We start from the raw sequence: 11,618 nt of genomic DNA, 5'->3' as shown, positions 1-11,618 counted from the left end.
TTTTGGAACAATTTTTCAAGCAAGGGAAGGGAATTATCTGAGCATGCAGGAGGACTGACCCATCATAAACCTTTGTCGGCTGTGCTGAAGAGAAAGGTACAGAACCAAATTATTTAATTAATTAGCTGCACGTTCTCCTGTCCTCTGTCCTCCATACACTAACCATACCATACCATACCATACCATACCATACCATACCATACCATACCAGAGACTTTTTAACACGAACAAATTTTGTCCCCCATTCCCCTCCACCTCTTCATGCGATCGGCACCTTGTAAACTCACTTTTCTTGTCTTTTCCGTCCATGAATATAACACTTACAGCATATCTTTGTACTCCTTCAGTCACGGGTGAATAAATGTTCATATTTTCAGTCTTTTTCCGTGATGCGTTCTTCATTCTGTTCCATATCTGCTGCTAAATCTCTCTATTTTTTAAAGCGGCAAACACAGTGCTGGTGACAAATGAAATCAGGAAGCAGCGTCCTGACCAAGTAAAAGCTCGTGGTCTCCATCTCTTTCGATGGATAGTAAAATTTGGGGGAATGTCTCCGTTTTCCTCCGCAAGCCCATCAGAGGACTCTTGCGTCGACGCATAATGATGTTGCGTGTCTGTTCCGACGCAGACGGAGAAGTAGACATTAGCTTAGAATCCTTCCAGCGTACCCTCACTCTCAGTAAACAAAAACATCAGATCCTCAACAATTTTAGTGGGCGGGGACTCGACTGGTGAGGGGAGGTTCTTTGCCAATTTCCCTTATTGTGACATCACAAATTGGGACTTAATGAAAATTTAGACAATTACATAAAACCAACGACTGACAGAAAACAGATGGTTCTTATTGACATATTTACAGAGTTAGTGAAGACCGTTGGTTACGTATTGTAACCCCAGATTCTATGAGTCTAGTCGCAGCCCTTAAGCGAGCTGCTATTGGAAGGGTGATCTCAGCATCAGCCAATCATGAAGAGCTTAAATGTACGCCCACCACGTGGGCACCCCTTGTGGGTATATAAGTGGAGCGACTCCACTGCTCGCCTCTGATGGCTCTTAGTCCTAACAGAACCAGTGTGGCCAAGTGGCTTAAGGGCTGCGACTAGACTCATAGAATCTGGGGTTACAATACGTAACCAACGTTCTATTTCGTCTAGTCTTAGCCCTTAAGCGAGCTGCTATTGGAATAAAGCGCAGCTGGATGGGTTTACGCCCCACTGGTTAACACAACCAATGGACACACCCAACATGTCTCCTTTTAGTGGGGGTCGCTCAGCCTCAGCCCAGGGCTTAAAAGGCTGAGGCAGCCAGAGAGAAGAGTGGGGCCACCACTAAAAAATATCATCCACAAGAGGAAGAAATTCATTCAAGCAGGGCCGATGAGGTGCCATAATGCGTTCACTCAGCCTGCTGAGGTCCAAGCACTGAACGAGTGATGGATCCTGAAGACACATCTCGTAAATAAGAACGAGTAAAGAAACAGGGTGAAGCCCATGAAGCAGCCTGACAAATGACTTCCATTGACCCACCACTGTGGGGCGCCACAGAAGAGGAAATCCCTCTGGCTGAGTGAGCCCTGAGTGTCTCAGGAGGATCCAGCCCCAATGATGTGTAAGCGAGTGAACTGGCGTCACATAGCCAGAGTCAAAGGCGCTGGGCCAACAGCGCTTGCCCAAGGGAAGACTCCCTGTAGTGCACAAACATGATTTGTGAGCGGCGAATCCCTGAAGTGCGTGACACATATCGTGCGAGCGCGCGCACTGGGCAGAGAAGATGGGAAGCCGCCTTCTCCTCAGAATTATGGGGAGGAGGAAAAAGTCCAGCCAATGAAATTGACCTGGATTTGAAGGAAGTATTAATGTTTTTTGGGCACAAAGGCTGGGGCATAAAACAGCAGACCCGCCATCTTTCCGGATCCTGAGGCATGCGGGAGCCACTGAGAGGGCGGTTTGGTCACTCACTCTCGTGACTGATGCCAGTGCCAGCAGCAAGGCAGTTGTAAGTGACAGGAACTTGAGTGAGACCTGGTCCAAGGGCTCAAATGGGGCTTCAGATAAGCCACGCAGAACCACCGTTAGATCCCACTGGGGAATTAGCGGACGGGACACAGGTCTGTTCCTTCTGACACCTTTTAGAAAACGTTTTGTGAGGGGATGATTGAAAACAGATCTATCACCAAAACCCTGGTGACAGGATGAGATAGCTGCAGCATATGTTTTAATAGTGCTGAATACGAGGCCCCTGTCCATCAGTATCTGCAGAAACGATAGGACATCCGCCAGCTGGCAGGAGAGCGCTTGAACATTCCGCTCTGTGCCCCAGTTCTGGAAAGCTGCCCATTTAGCAGCGTAAGATGCAATGGTAGAGGGCGCCCGCGCACTCTGAATCGTGATGACCACATCATGCGGCAGCCCAGAAACCCCTAATCGAAACCGCTCATCGGCCAGACCCACAGCCGATGGCTTATTTCCGGAGGATGTCTGATTATCCCATCCGCCCGGGGAGGGGCGTCCTCCCTTCGCGGGAGTCTCCACGGGGAGCCGGACAGTAGAGCTTGCTGGTCCGGAAGCCATGACGCGGACAAGCGCCACCAGAATTACCGAGAGCTGTTCTGACCGAACTCGGTCCAGGAGACGGAAAATCAGAGGGACTGGTGGGAACGCATAAAGGAGCGTTCGAAGCCCGGGCTGGTGTGAGAAGGCGTCCGCTCCGAGCGAGGTTTGGTCCCGGAGACTCAGGGAAAACCACAGGCGACACTGAGCGTTTTCGCGAGCCGTGAACAGATCCACACGGTTCCCCGAACCTTATCCAAATCTGTGATATCAGCGCGGGATGCAGACGCCAGTCGGAGTCGCGGGGACCCCCTCTCGACAGGATGTCTGCCGCCACATTCAGGATCCCCGGAATGTAGGTGGCACAGCAGGTGGACATGTGCCCAACACAGTAAACCTGTGGCTATGCGCAATAGAGGGGGGGGATCGAACTCCCCCTTGGCGATTTATGCAGGCTGCCGCCACCTGGTTGTCTGTGTGAACTTCGACATGACGGCCATCGAGAAGGGCAGCGAAGTGCATGAAAACATTCCTCATTGTCATAAGCTCCAACACATTTATGTGCTCGTGCGTGTGGGAGGGCCAGCGATCTGCCGCGTAACAAGCACGTGCCCTCCACCCCAGACAGTGACGCATCCATAAACACAGATACGTGTGACGCAGGACGTCCGATGGGAATCCTGTGTGAGGGGATGCAGGGATTCCCCAAGTGAGCGAGGTCCCCGCCCACTGAGGGGGGAACCCTCAACATACGTCTCTTCTGACGTATCGGGTGTACCCGGAGGCAGATGAACCAACTTTGCAGGCGCCTCGAGCGCAACAACCCCAGCAGCACCACCGAGTGGGCTGCAGCCATCATGCCCAGAAGTCTCATGACTAACAGGGCTCTCACGATCTCGCGGGGTTGCACGCGGGAGATCACTGTGGTGAGATCTGCCGCTCTCACCGGCGACGAACGTGCTCTCATTAGAGAGGCGTTCAGCTCCACCCCGAGAAACATAATCGACTGGGATGGAAGAACGAAGTTCTTCCCCCAGTTAATAGAAAACCTCAGGGTTGACAGATGCTCTGTTAACCTCCTGGTTTGCACTGACGCCCCGTCCTCGGACCGGGCGCATCGGAGCAGATCGTCCCGGTAAAATAAAACCCTCGTTTCCGCCGTGCGCAGTGGCTGCAGCGCGGTCTCCGGACATTTGGAGAAAGTGCGCTGGGCTAGCGAGTAGCCGAAAGGGAGGCATTCGTGCGCGCGTTCCGACAGCGGACGTGTGCTCGAGGTCACGTGAACAACGTCTGAGGATTGGTTTCGCGCCCTTACCGCCGTCGCTCGTACCAGAGAACTGGGAGCGACCCATGGAGGGCTGTGATCGAAAAAGCAAGTGTGAAACAGCTGGAAGAGGCTGATTCGCACCGCAGAGCGTGGAGTCCATGAAGGACGAGTGGGAGCTGGGCTCGTGCACGGGAACGTCAAAGTGCCAGCGGATGGAGCCGCGCAATGTGCGCGCTTTGCGCGTGGTCGCGACAGCGCCATGACATCCCGTCCCACCCAAAGTTGTGGGGGAAGCGGGATGAGTCGGGCCTGGCCGTAGGCTGGGGGCGGTGCGCAAATGGAGCGCACCCTTACAGCTACCCGTGTAACGTGACCGAGTCCGACTGTGTGAACATGCAGATGTGTTGCAGTGCTTGGTGCGGGGAACATCATGTGTGAGGATTCGGCAGAAGGTTCTGCAGAGGACTGTAGGATTCTGCTCTCAATGTGACGTTTTTTGGGTTTTTATTTCAAAACCAAAATAATTCACAGAGTTAACATTGCAGCCATAAGCACACATATTCCCCCCAACGAGTCGTTTTCGTGGTTGTTTTCGGCGAGGTTCCTGTGACTGCCAAGGCTGTGTCTGCTGGCTCGTTCGGAACCGTTGGCCGCCAACTCCCTGGTCCCGCCTCAGCGGGAGGCCGGCTCCGCGGGGCGGGCCGTGCAGCTGGGCGCATGGAGTTTCCGCGCCGTTCGTCCCATCCTCTGGGGGAACGGCCGGAGTGCAGGCTGACCGAGAGTGGACCAGGTCTCGCACCGTGGCTGAAAGTTCAGCTGCTGAGCCCTCTAGATGATGCTCGTAAGATGGGGACCAAACAGAGCGTCAGAGGTGATGTGGCCTTCCAGCATCTCTCTGTGCAGGTGTTCAGGAATGGAGGGCAGGGCCATGAGCCACAAGGCCGCTGGATAAGGGTCTGCCAGGCAGCAATGCGAGCAGAACCGGTGAGTACAGCAGCGCACAGATTGAGGATGGCATCAGCAGTTTTAGTAATGATGGTTTTTGACTTGACAGGAGAGTCAAGCTCCTCCACCATTTTGGAAACGCCAAAGGCGAGAAGGCGATGTTATTTCCTGCAGCGCCGGTCTGGAAGGCGCACTGGTGTGCGCGATCGGCGAGCCGCCTCAGCAGCTGGTCATGCTTAGTGGGAACTGCTCGCGGTCCAGTGAGGTGGTTCTTGACGCCACACAGCGAGGCCAAGTCCGGCTCCAGTGGAGGAACGGATGGCCAGCCCTGGTCGGAGAAGCCCTCGACCTTGGTAATGGGCGCATATGTGGAAATTGGCGCCTCGAGCCTGGCAGGCTCGGAGAAGGCGGCGGACCAGCAGCTCATGGCAGCGGGGAAGTGCGGCCAGACGGGGTCTGGACAGCGCGTCTGTGTTGCCCCAAAAATTCCCGCCAATTCATCCGCCTCAGGGGAGCCGGTTCTGGAACGGCTAGCCACTTGCGGGTCGCAGCCGCGGAGATGATGGCGGGCAGCTCCTGGAGCAGTGCTCTAACTGCTGGCAGGGAGGAGCGAGAAACCACTGGGGCAGAAGGACCCGCTGAGCGAGGCTCGTCGACCTCCGTGCTGTACAGGAGGGAATAATGGCTGCAGCAGCCAGCCTCGTCGTGCTCCTCACGAGGCTCGTCGACCTCCGTGTTGTACTGGAGGGAAAAAGGGCTATAGCAGCCAGCCTCGTAGTCGACCTCCGTGTTGTACAGGAGGGAAGGGCTATGGAAGCCAGCTTCGTCGTACTCCTTGCTGTCGATGACATCGTCCAATCGGTAGGAGCCAGCCGGCTCCTGGCCGACGTTGAAGAACCGTAACGCCTTGTCCAGCGAGTACGTGCCAGCCACCGGAATTTCCTCGTCGGTGGAGGGGGTGAAGTACTCGACCCGGCGGACCTTTTCAGCCACGGGCAGAGCGGTACAAAACGGGCACGAGGCCTGGGGGTCAAGGCCAGGCCAGCGTGGTGAGCCCCGAGACAGACCTCACACTTGGCTCACTTGGCGTGCAGGTCGCCGCTGGAGATGGAGCCCGTCTGGCAGGCCGGGCAGGTCCTGGCGTCGCTGGACATGGTCGGTGAGTAGATTTTTCTTGTATAATTGCTCTTAAAAGAAGCTCTTAAGCTTGGCGTGAAGAGAAAACGGAGGCGAACAGTGGAGTCGCTCCACTTATATAACCCACAAGGGGTGCCCACGTGGTGGGCGTACATTTAAGCTCTTCATGATTGGCTGATGCTGAGATCACCCTTCCAATAGCAGCTCGCTTAAGGGCTAAGACTAGACGAAATAGAACTACATGATGCTCAAAGTCAGATTTGTGAAATATTTTTCCTTCAAACCTGAGATATAAAGTCACCATAATTCTTTTTCTCAAGGCATTATGGGTAACGGAGGTCTTTATATTATCGATTGTAAAGTTTTTTTGGGGAAAATATTAAACTTGACAAGTCATATTTTTCTAGAAAATGTTGATGCCTTATCCATCCATCCATCCATCCATCCATCCATCCATCCATCCATCCATCCATCCATCCATTTTCAGCCGCTTATCCGGAGTTGGGTCGTGGGGGAAGCAGCCTAAGTCGAGACGCCCAGAATTCCCTCTCTCCAGCTACTTGGGTCAGCTCTTCCCAAGGCGTTCCCTGGCCAGCCGAGGACATAGTCCCTCCAGCGTGTCCTGGGACTCCTCCCAGTTGGACGTGCCCAGAAAACCTCACCGGGGAGTCATCCAGGAGGCATCCTGACCAGATGCCTGAGCCACATCAATTGGCTCCTCTCGACATTGATGCTTAGTTTTGTTTTAATTGTTTTTTTGCAACATATTACCATTTTCTCAATTATTTTGGGAGCATTATTGTAAAAGACAATAGCAAGAAAACATTCCTCTTCACTTTATATCTTTGAGATGCATAACACTCACGATCCATTTGAATGGAGGACATAAACAGGCCAAGACCTGCTAAAAAATCCAGTTTCTCTCATCTTTTCCACAGATTTACTGATCTTGGGGCTAAAACAACAGCCATTAGATTTGCAGTGATGTGAGGAAAATGCATCAGGCGGGAAAGCCACTCGACCGTGGGCACCGTTCAGTATGCACTTCCAGCTGACAGGCTGATGAGCTGCAATCAGCCCTCCTACTCTGACTGGGTCATGCTGTGGTAATCATCGGTGACTTATTTTGGAGGATTCCTCAGACTGGGCCACGCTCAGCTAAAAACGAGACTGTTGGTTGTTGGGTTTTTTTTGTGTTAAAATATTTATGAGTTGTGTTGGAAAGGTTAAAAATGTAGAGATCAGTGTGTGAGCAGCTCTTGACATTAAGTAATAATCAACACACAGGTACAGGTACTCTATAAAGGTCAACATGCACGGTTGGGTGTAATAGCTTCAAACGTATATCTAAGAGAAAATAGCTGATATCCTGCTGTTTGGATTCATCTGAAGAATTAGACTCATTGAAACTAAATAACATGTCTCTTCTCTAATTCTCTGAAAAGCTGTCATCTCCTCTTATTTTAGTAATCGTCAAACAACACGTCCTGTTTCCTTGTTCCCATTGACACCTCCTAACCTGAGCGCTTCACAGTTAATTTTCCTCCCGAGTTCTGTTCCCCGTGTAGCTCTGATTAAATTCTAATCTCCTTTTTTCATCAGTGTTTTTTAAATAATAGCTGAAGGCTTATCTAGTGAAAATTGGCTGAAATTGTTGTAAATGACTTCCCGATGAGAAGCTGCTTTTATCTGAGGAGCGCTGCACACACAGACCTCTGCAGAGATATGGATGAGCTGTCCAGGGATGGCCCGGGGAAACGCTAAAAGCTCTAAAAGCTCAAATTTAGCTACTGAAAACACCTTTCAAACGTATTTTTCTGTCATTTTCTCCAAATATTTTGATGACTTGTTATATAGAAAGAAAAATAAGACTTCGCTCAAGATTTGTGTTCCTCGTGAACTTACAGGGACATTATGGAAGTTTGACAGCCAAATCATGTATAGAAATAATAAATGTCTTCTTCATACATTCTCCTGCGATGCCCTGGTCCTGTAGAATGAGCCCTGGCATTTTTACTGTGATTGCCTGTTTTTCTGTAAAATCACAGAAAAAGAGAGATGCTCGGGTCGAGCAGGCTGCTTCATGCACGTTCACGCTCAGGCATAGCCCGTAGCGTTTGCTATCCGTAGCTTTAGCAGCAGAGAGTGAGGTAGTGCCAACTCGGCGACTTTGTCGCTGTTCCTAACGCCTAGTGACAAAGCTAGCTACATTTCTGAGGACCCTTAGCTACTTTCTGTAGAACTTTCTTCTAGATATTTCCTGCAAATTAGCAACAAAATAGCCATTTTCACTCCGAACTGTTCCTTCGTTTGACGTTGTTTCAGCTGTCATCAAGGATATAAAAGTTACAGATACTGTGAATGTTACTGGTGTGTAGCTCACCTAGTAAGATGTCTGACTCCCATGCAGAACACCTGGGTTCTATTCTGGGTGGGAATATAGTTCATTTAGAGTTTATTTTTTACATTAATGGTATATTATTTTACAGCAAGATGCCCATATTTTTATTTGAGACTCGCCGAACGGCATTGAATTCACAGATAAAAAAGATGTGGGTTCAACTTTCATTTTGGAACAATTTTTCAAGCAAGCGAAGGGAATGATCTGAGCATGCAGGAGGACGGACCCATCATAAACCTTTGTCGGCTGTGCTGAAGAGAAAGGTACAGAACCAAATTATTTAATTAATTAGCTGCACGTTCTCCTGTCCTCTGTCCTCCGGGTAGGATGGGTGCCACAGCATCTGTCTGCATTCCTTCCTTCGTGGGGGATGATTATTTGCAGCTTCAAGGCTGTGTGGCGTCAGATAAGGATAACAAGACTGTGTTTGGGTCAGGCAGAGATAATTTTCCCTCTGCCTTCAGTCTGTAACTGGTCATTCCAGTCCTTCAGTGAAGCCAATTCGGGTTATTAAACCCTCTCCGAGATGACATCCATTTTGCGCACCAACACTGGTAACGCAGCTAAGACATTGTCCAGCTTACGATTCACCTCGAGTAACGTCCCAGTCTGTGAGGTCTCTGTCCGGACGGTGCCGTCCATGGGTGGGGGTCGCCCTCCAATCGCTCCCGTCATCCCAATTTTTCGGAAAACCAGATATCCTCCCACTCCAATCAGAAGAAATCCAGTGATCATCAGGCCAAATATCCACATATCTTCGACGTCCTCAATGGACAGCTGAGAGAGACAGATGACCTTCCACTCATTCCAGGAATCGAGCATATATCCCGCTGCGTGTGTCCCGTGAGGGCAAGTGGGAGCCCCCTCCTCCATTCTCATCGTACAAAAAATCTTATCAGTCGCGTTGAATGACCAATTAATTAAATCCATTTCTGAAAAGTAGTGATTTCCAGAGGAAATGCAGAGAAGCGCTCTGTAGGCAGACAGGACAAAAAGAATTAAATCATTGAGCAGGAAGGTCTTATTGTTAACAGAGCGGGTATTTTATAGAGCCACGCTGAGTGAGGTGGAGGAATCAGAAACTACAGAAAAAGCTGGAGTTAGTGGACGTAAATTAGCAGGGTTAGATCCACGGTGTTCATAAAAACCACTTATGGAGGGAACAGGAGGAGAAACCACAGAGGAATGAGGATAAACAGACATTAAAAAACTTGGACGGAGAAACCGCACCGCAACGCGGCCTGGCGGGAATGCGGAAGTGGCGCTCAGGTCACCAAACAAAGGACAAGAAACTAGAAGATCACACCGATGTTTACTAGATAAACCACGCTTTAAGAGAAGTCTTATTCTCACCTGGATTTCTGCTCGTTTACCTCTTTTCCTCCAACGTTTTTCCGGGACCGAACAAACATCGCTGGAGGCGCCCTGGTTGGAATCGTCGTTTTGCTCCGGGCCAGTGCGCCGCTCAGGTAAACAAAGAGGGAGGTACGTCCTCGGTGCATCTTGGGCGATTGTGAACAAACGGAAGGATAAAAGATTCTGGCGATCATAGGAGATGGTAGCAGGGACACTACTGAAGAGGATTGCAGACAGGAGCAAGGTGGAAAAGAGGAGGTTAGTGGAGAAGAGTTTGAAAAAGTGGCCGGTGACCGCGGCTAAGCCAAGCACAGGCGCCATCTTGTTACCGACCGGAAACAAACTGTATCATGATTACTACGCAAAAGAAAATAACGTTTTGCTTCCTCCTACTTTATTTATTCATCTCTGTTTGTGTTAGTTTCATACCTGAAGTCCATGCTTGTTTTGGAAAGCCTCTGAGAGTCAGGAGGTCAGGTCTTGAACTTTATATTTGGACGATTAACCAAGAAGCTTTTACCAGAGCAAGTTTGTTTTTGCAGACTCTTCTTTCTTGTTGAAATTCTGCTTGGTGGTCTAACCTGTATTTTGCTCCACACTCTGAGACAGTTGCACCCAATGCTCCCCTCTGCGGAGCGGGAGTTGGGATGACGGCGTCTGTCGACCATGACTGATAACCGTGGTTGATCCCAGATGAAAATTACAGACCGCGACCTGCAGCTGCATCATCGGCGACGGCACGACAAACCTTCCCTTCTTCTGAAGGTGGTAACAAAACACCTTAATGAGTACACTTCAGTTATGATTGAAGTCTCTTTGTGTTTTAATGAGCTCAATTACAGATAATGCAGAGCAGGATAATTATAGTGTGTCAGCAACTTCCATCAGTTCTGCTTAACCATCCTGTGATTTATTGGTCAGGTTCAGCGATCAGCTTTGACCCCTACATGTGCGAATGGAAACTCTTTTATTTCCAGGGTTATTTTAAAATGCAGACAGTATATTATGTATACTTAGCTCCTCTAAATCTGAGACCATGGTCTTGATTTGGAAAAGGGTAGAATGCCTTCTCCGGGTAAGGGATAAGGTCCTGCCCCAAGTGGAGGAGTTTAAGTATCTCGGGGTCTTGTTCATGAGTGAGGGAAAACTGGAGCATGAGATTGATAGGCGGATTGGTGCTGCATCTGCAGTGATGCGGGTGTTGTACCGGTCTGTCGTGGTGAAGAGAGAGCTGAGTCAGAAGGCAAAGCTCTCGATTTACCGGTCAATCTACGTTCCTACCCTCACCTATGGTCATGAGCTTTGGGGTAGTGTCCAAAAGAACGAGATCGCAGATACAAGCGGCCGAAATGAGTTTTCTCCGAAGAGTGGCTGGGCTCTCCCTTAGAGATAGGGTGAGAAGCTCGGTTATTCGGGAGGGGCTCGGAGTAGACCCGCTGCTCCTCCACATCGAGAGGAGCCAGTTGAGGTCGCTCAGGTATCTGGTCAGGATGCCTCCTGGACGCCTCCCTGGTGAGGTTTTCCGGGCACGTCCAACCGGGAGGAGACCTAAAGGTAGACCCAGGCCATGGTGGAGGGACTATGTCTCTCACCTGGCCAGGGAACACCTTGGGATTCCCCAGAGGAGCTGGCCCAAGTGGCTGGGGAGAGGGAAGTCTGGGCCTCTTGCCTTAGGCTACTGCCCCCGTGACCCGACTCTGGATAAGTGGATGAAAATGGATGGATGGACGGATGGATGGATGGATGGACGTATGGGCAGTATATACTTCATAATTATCCTTTTCTCATCAGAATGCACACGTTTTCTCTAAATGTGGTGCTTCTTTTGAAATGATCCCGCCACATGTGTGACTGCTGAGTTTTCATTCCTTTCTACGTTTTCTGAGACAGACTTTTCTCTAAGTAGATGTTCGCTGTCAGGTCGGCAGACTCGAGTCTCATCATCGGGGCTAAACCGTGCACA

General features: G+C 50.4%; 1 protein-coding gene across 1 annotated transcript; it reads left to right on the top strand.

Annotated features, from left to right (window-relative positions):
* The first annotated feature begins 1,071 nt into the window (after positions 1-1,071).
* Positions 1,072-5,458, top strand: LOC129163010 (uncharacterized). The gene is made up of 2 exons (XM_054739789.2): positions 1,072-4,800; positions 4,871-5,458. The coding sequence occupies exons 1-2, from the start codon at positions 4,534-4,536 to the stop codon at positions 5,441-5,443; spliced, it is 840 nt and encodes a 279-aa protein (XP_054595764.2). The 5' UTR covers positions 1,072-4,533; the 3' UTR covers positions 5,444-5,458.
* Positions 5,459-11,618: the final 6,160 nt, after the last annotated feature.

This window comes from Nothobranchius furzeri, chromosome 1 (assembly GCF_043380555.1).
Source record: "Nothobranchius furzeri strain GRZ-AD chromosome 1, NfurGRZ-RIMD1, whole genome shotgun sequence".
Taxonomy (NCBI): domain Eukaryota; kingdom Metazoa; phylum Chordata; class Actinopteri; order Cyprinodontiformes; family Nothobranchiidae; genus Nothobranchius; species Nothobranchius furzeri.
Note: the sequence above shows the minus strand (reverse complement) of the source record. Positions and strands in the feature narration are given on the sequence as shown.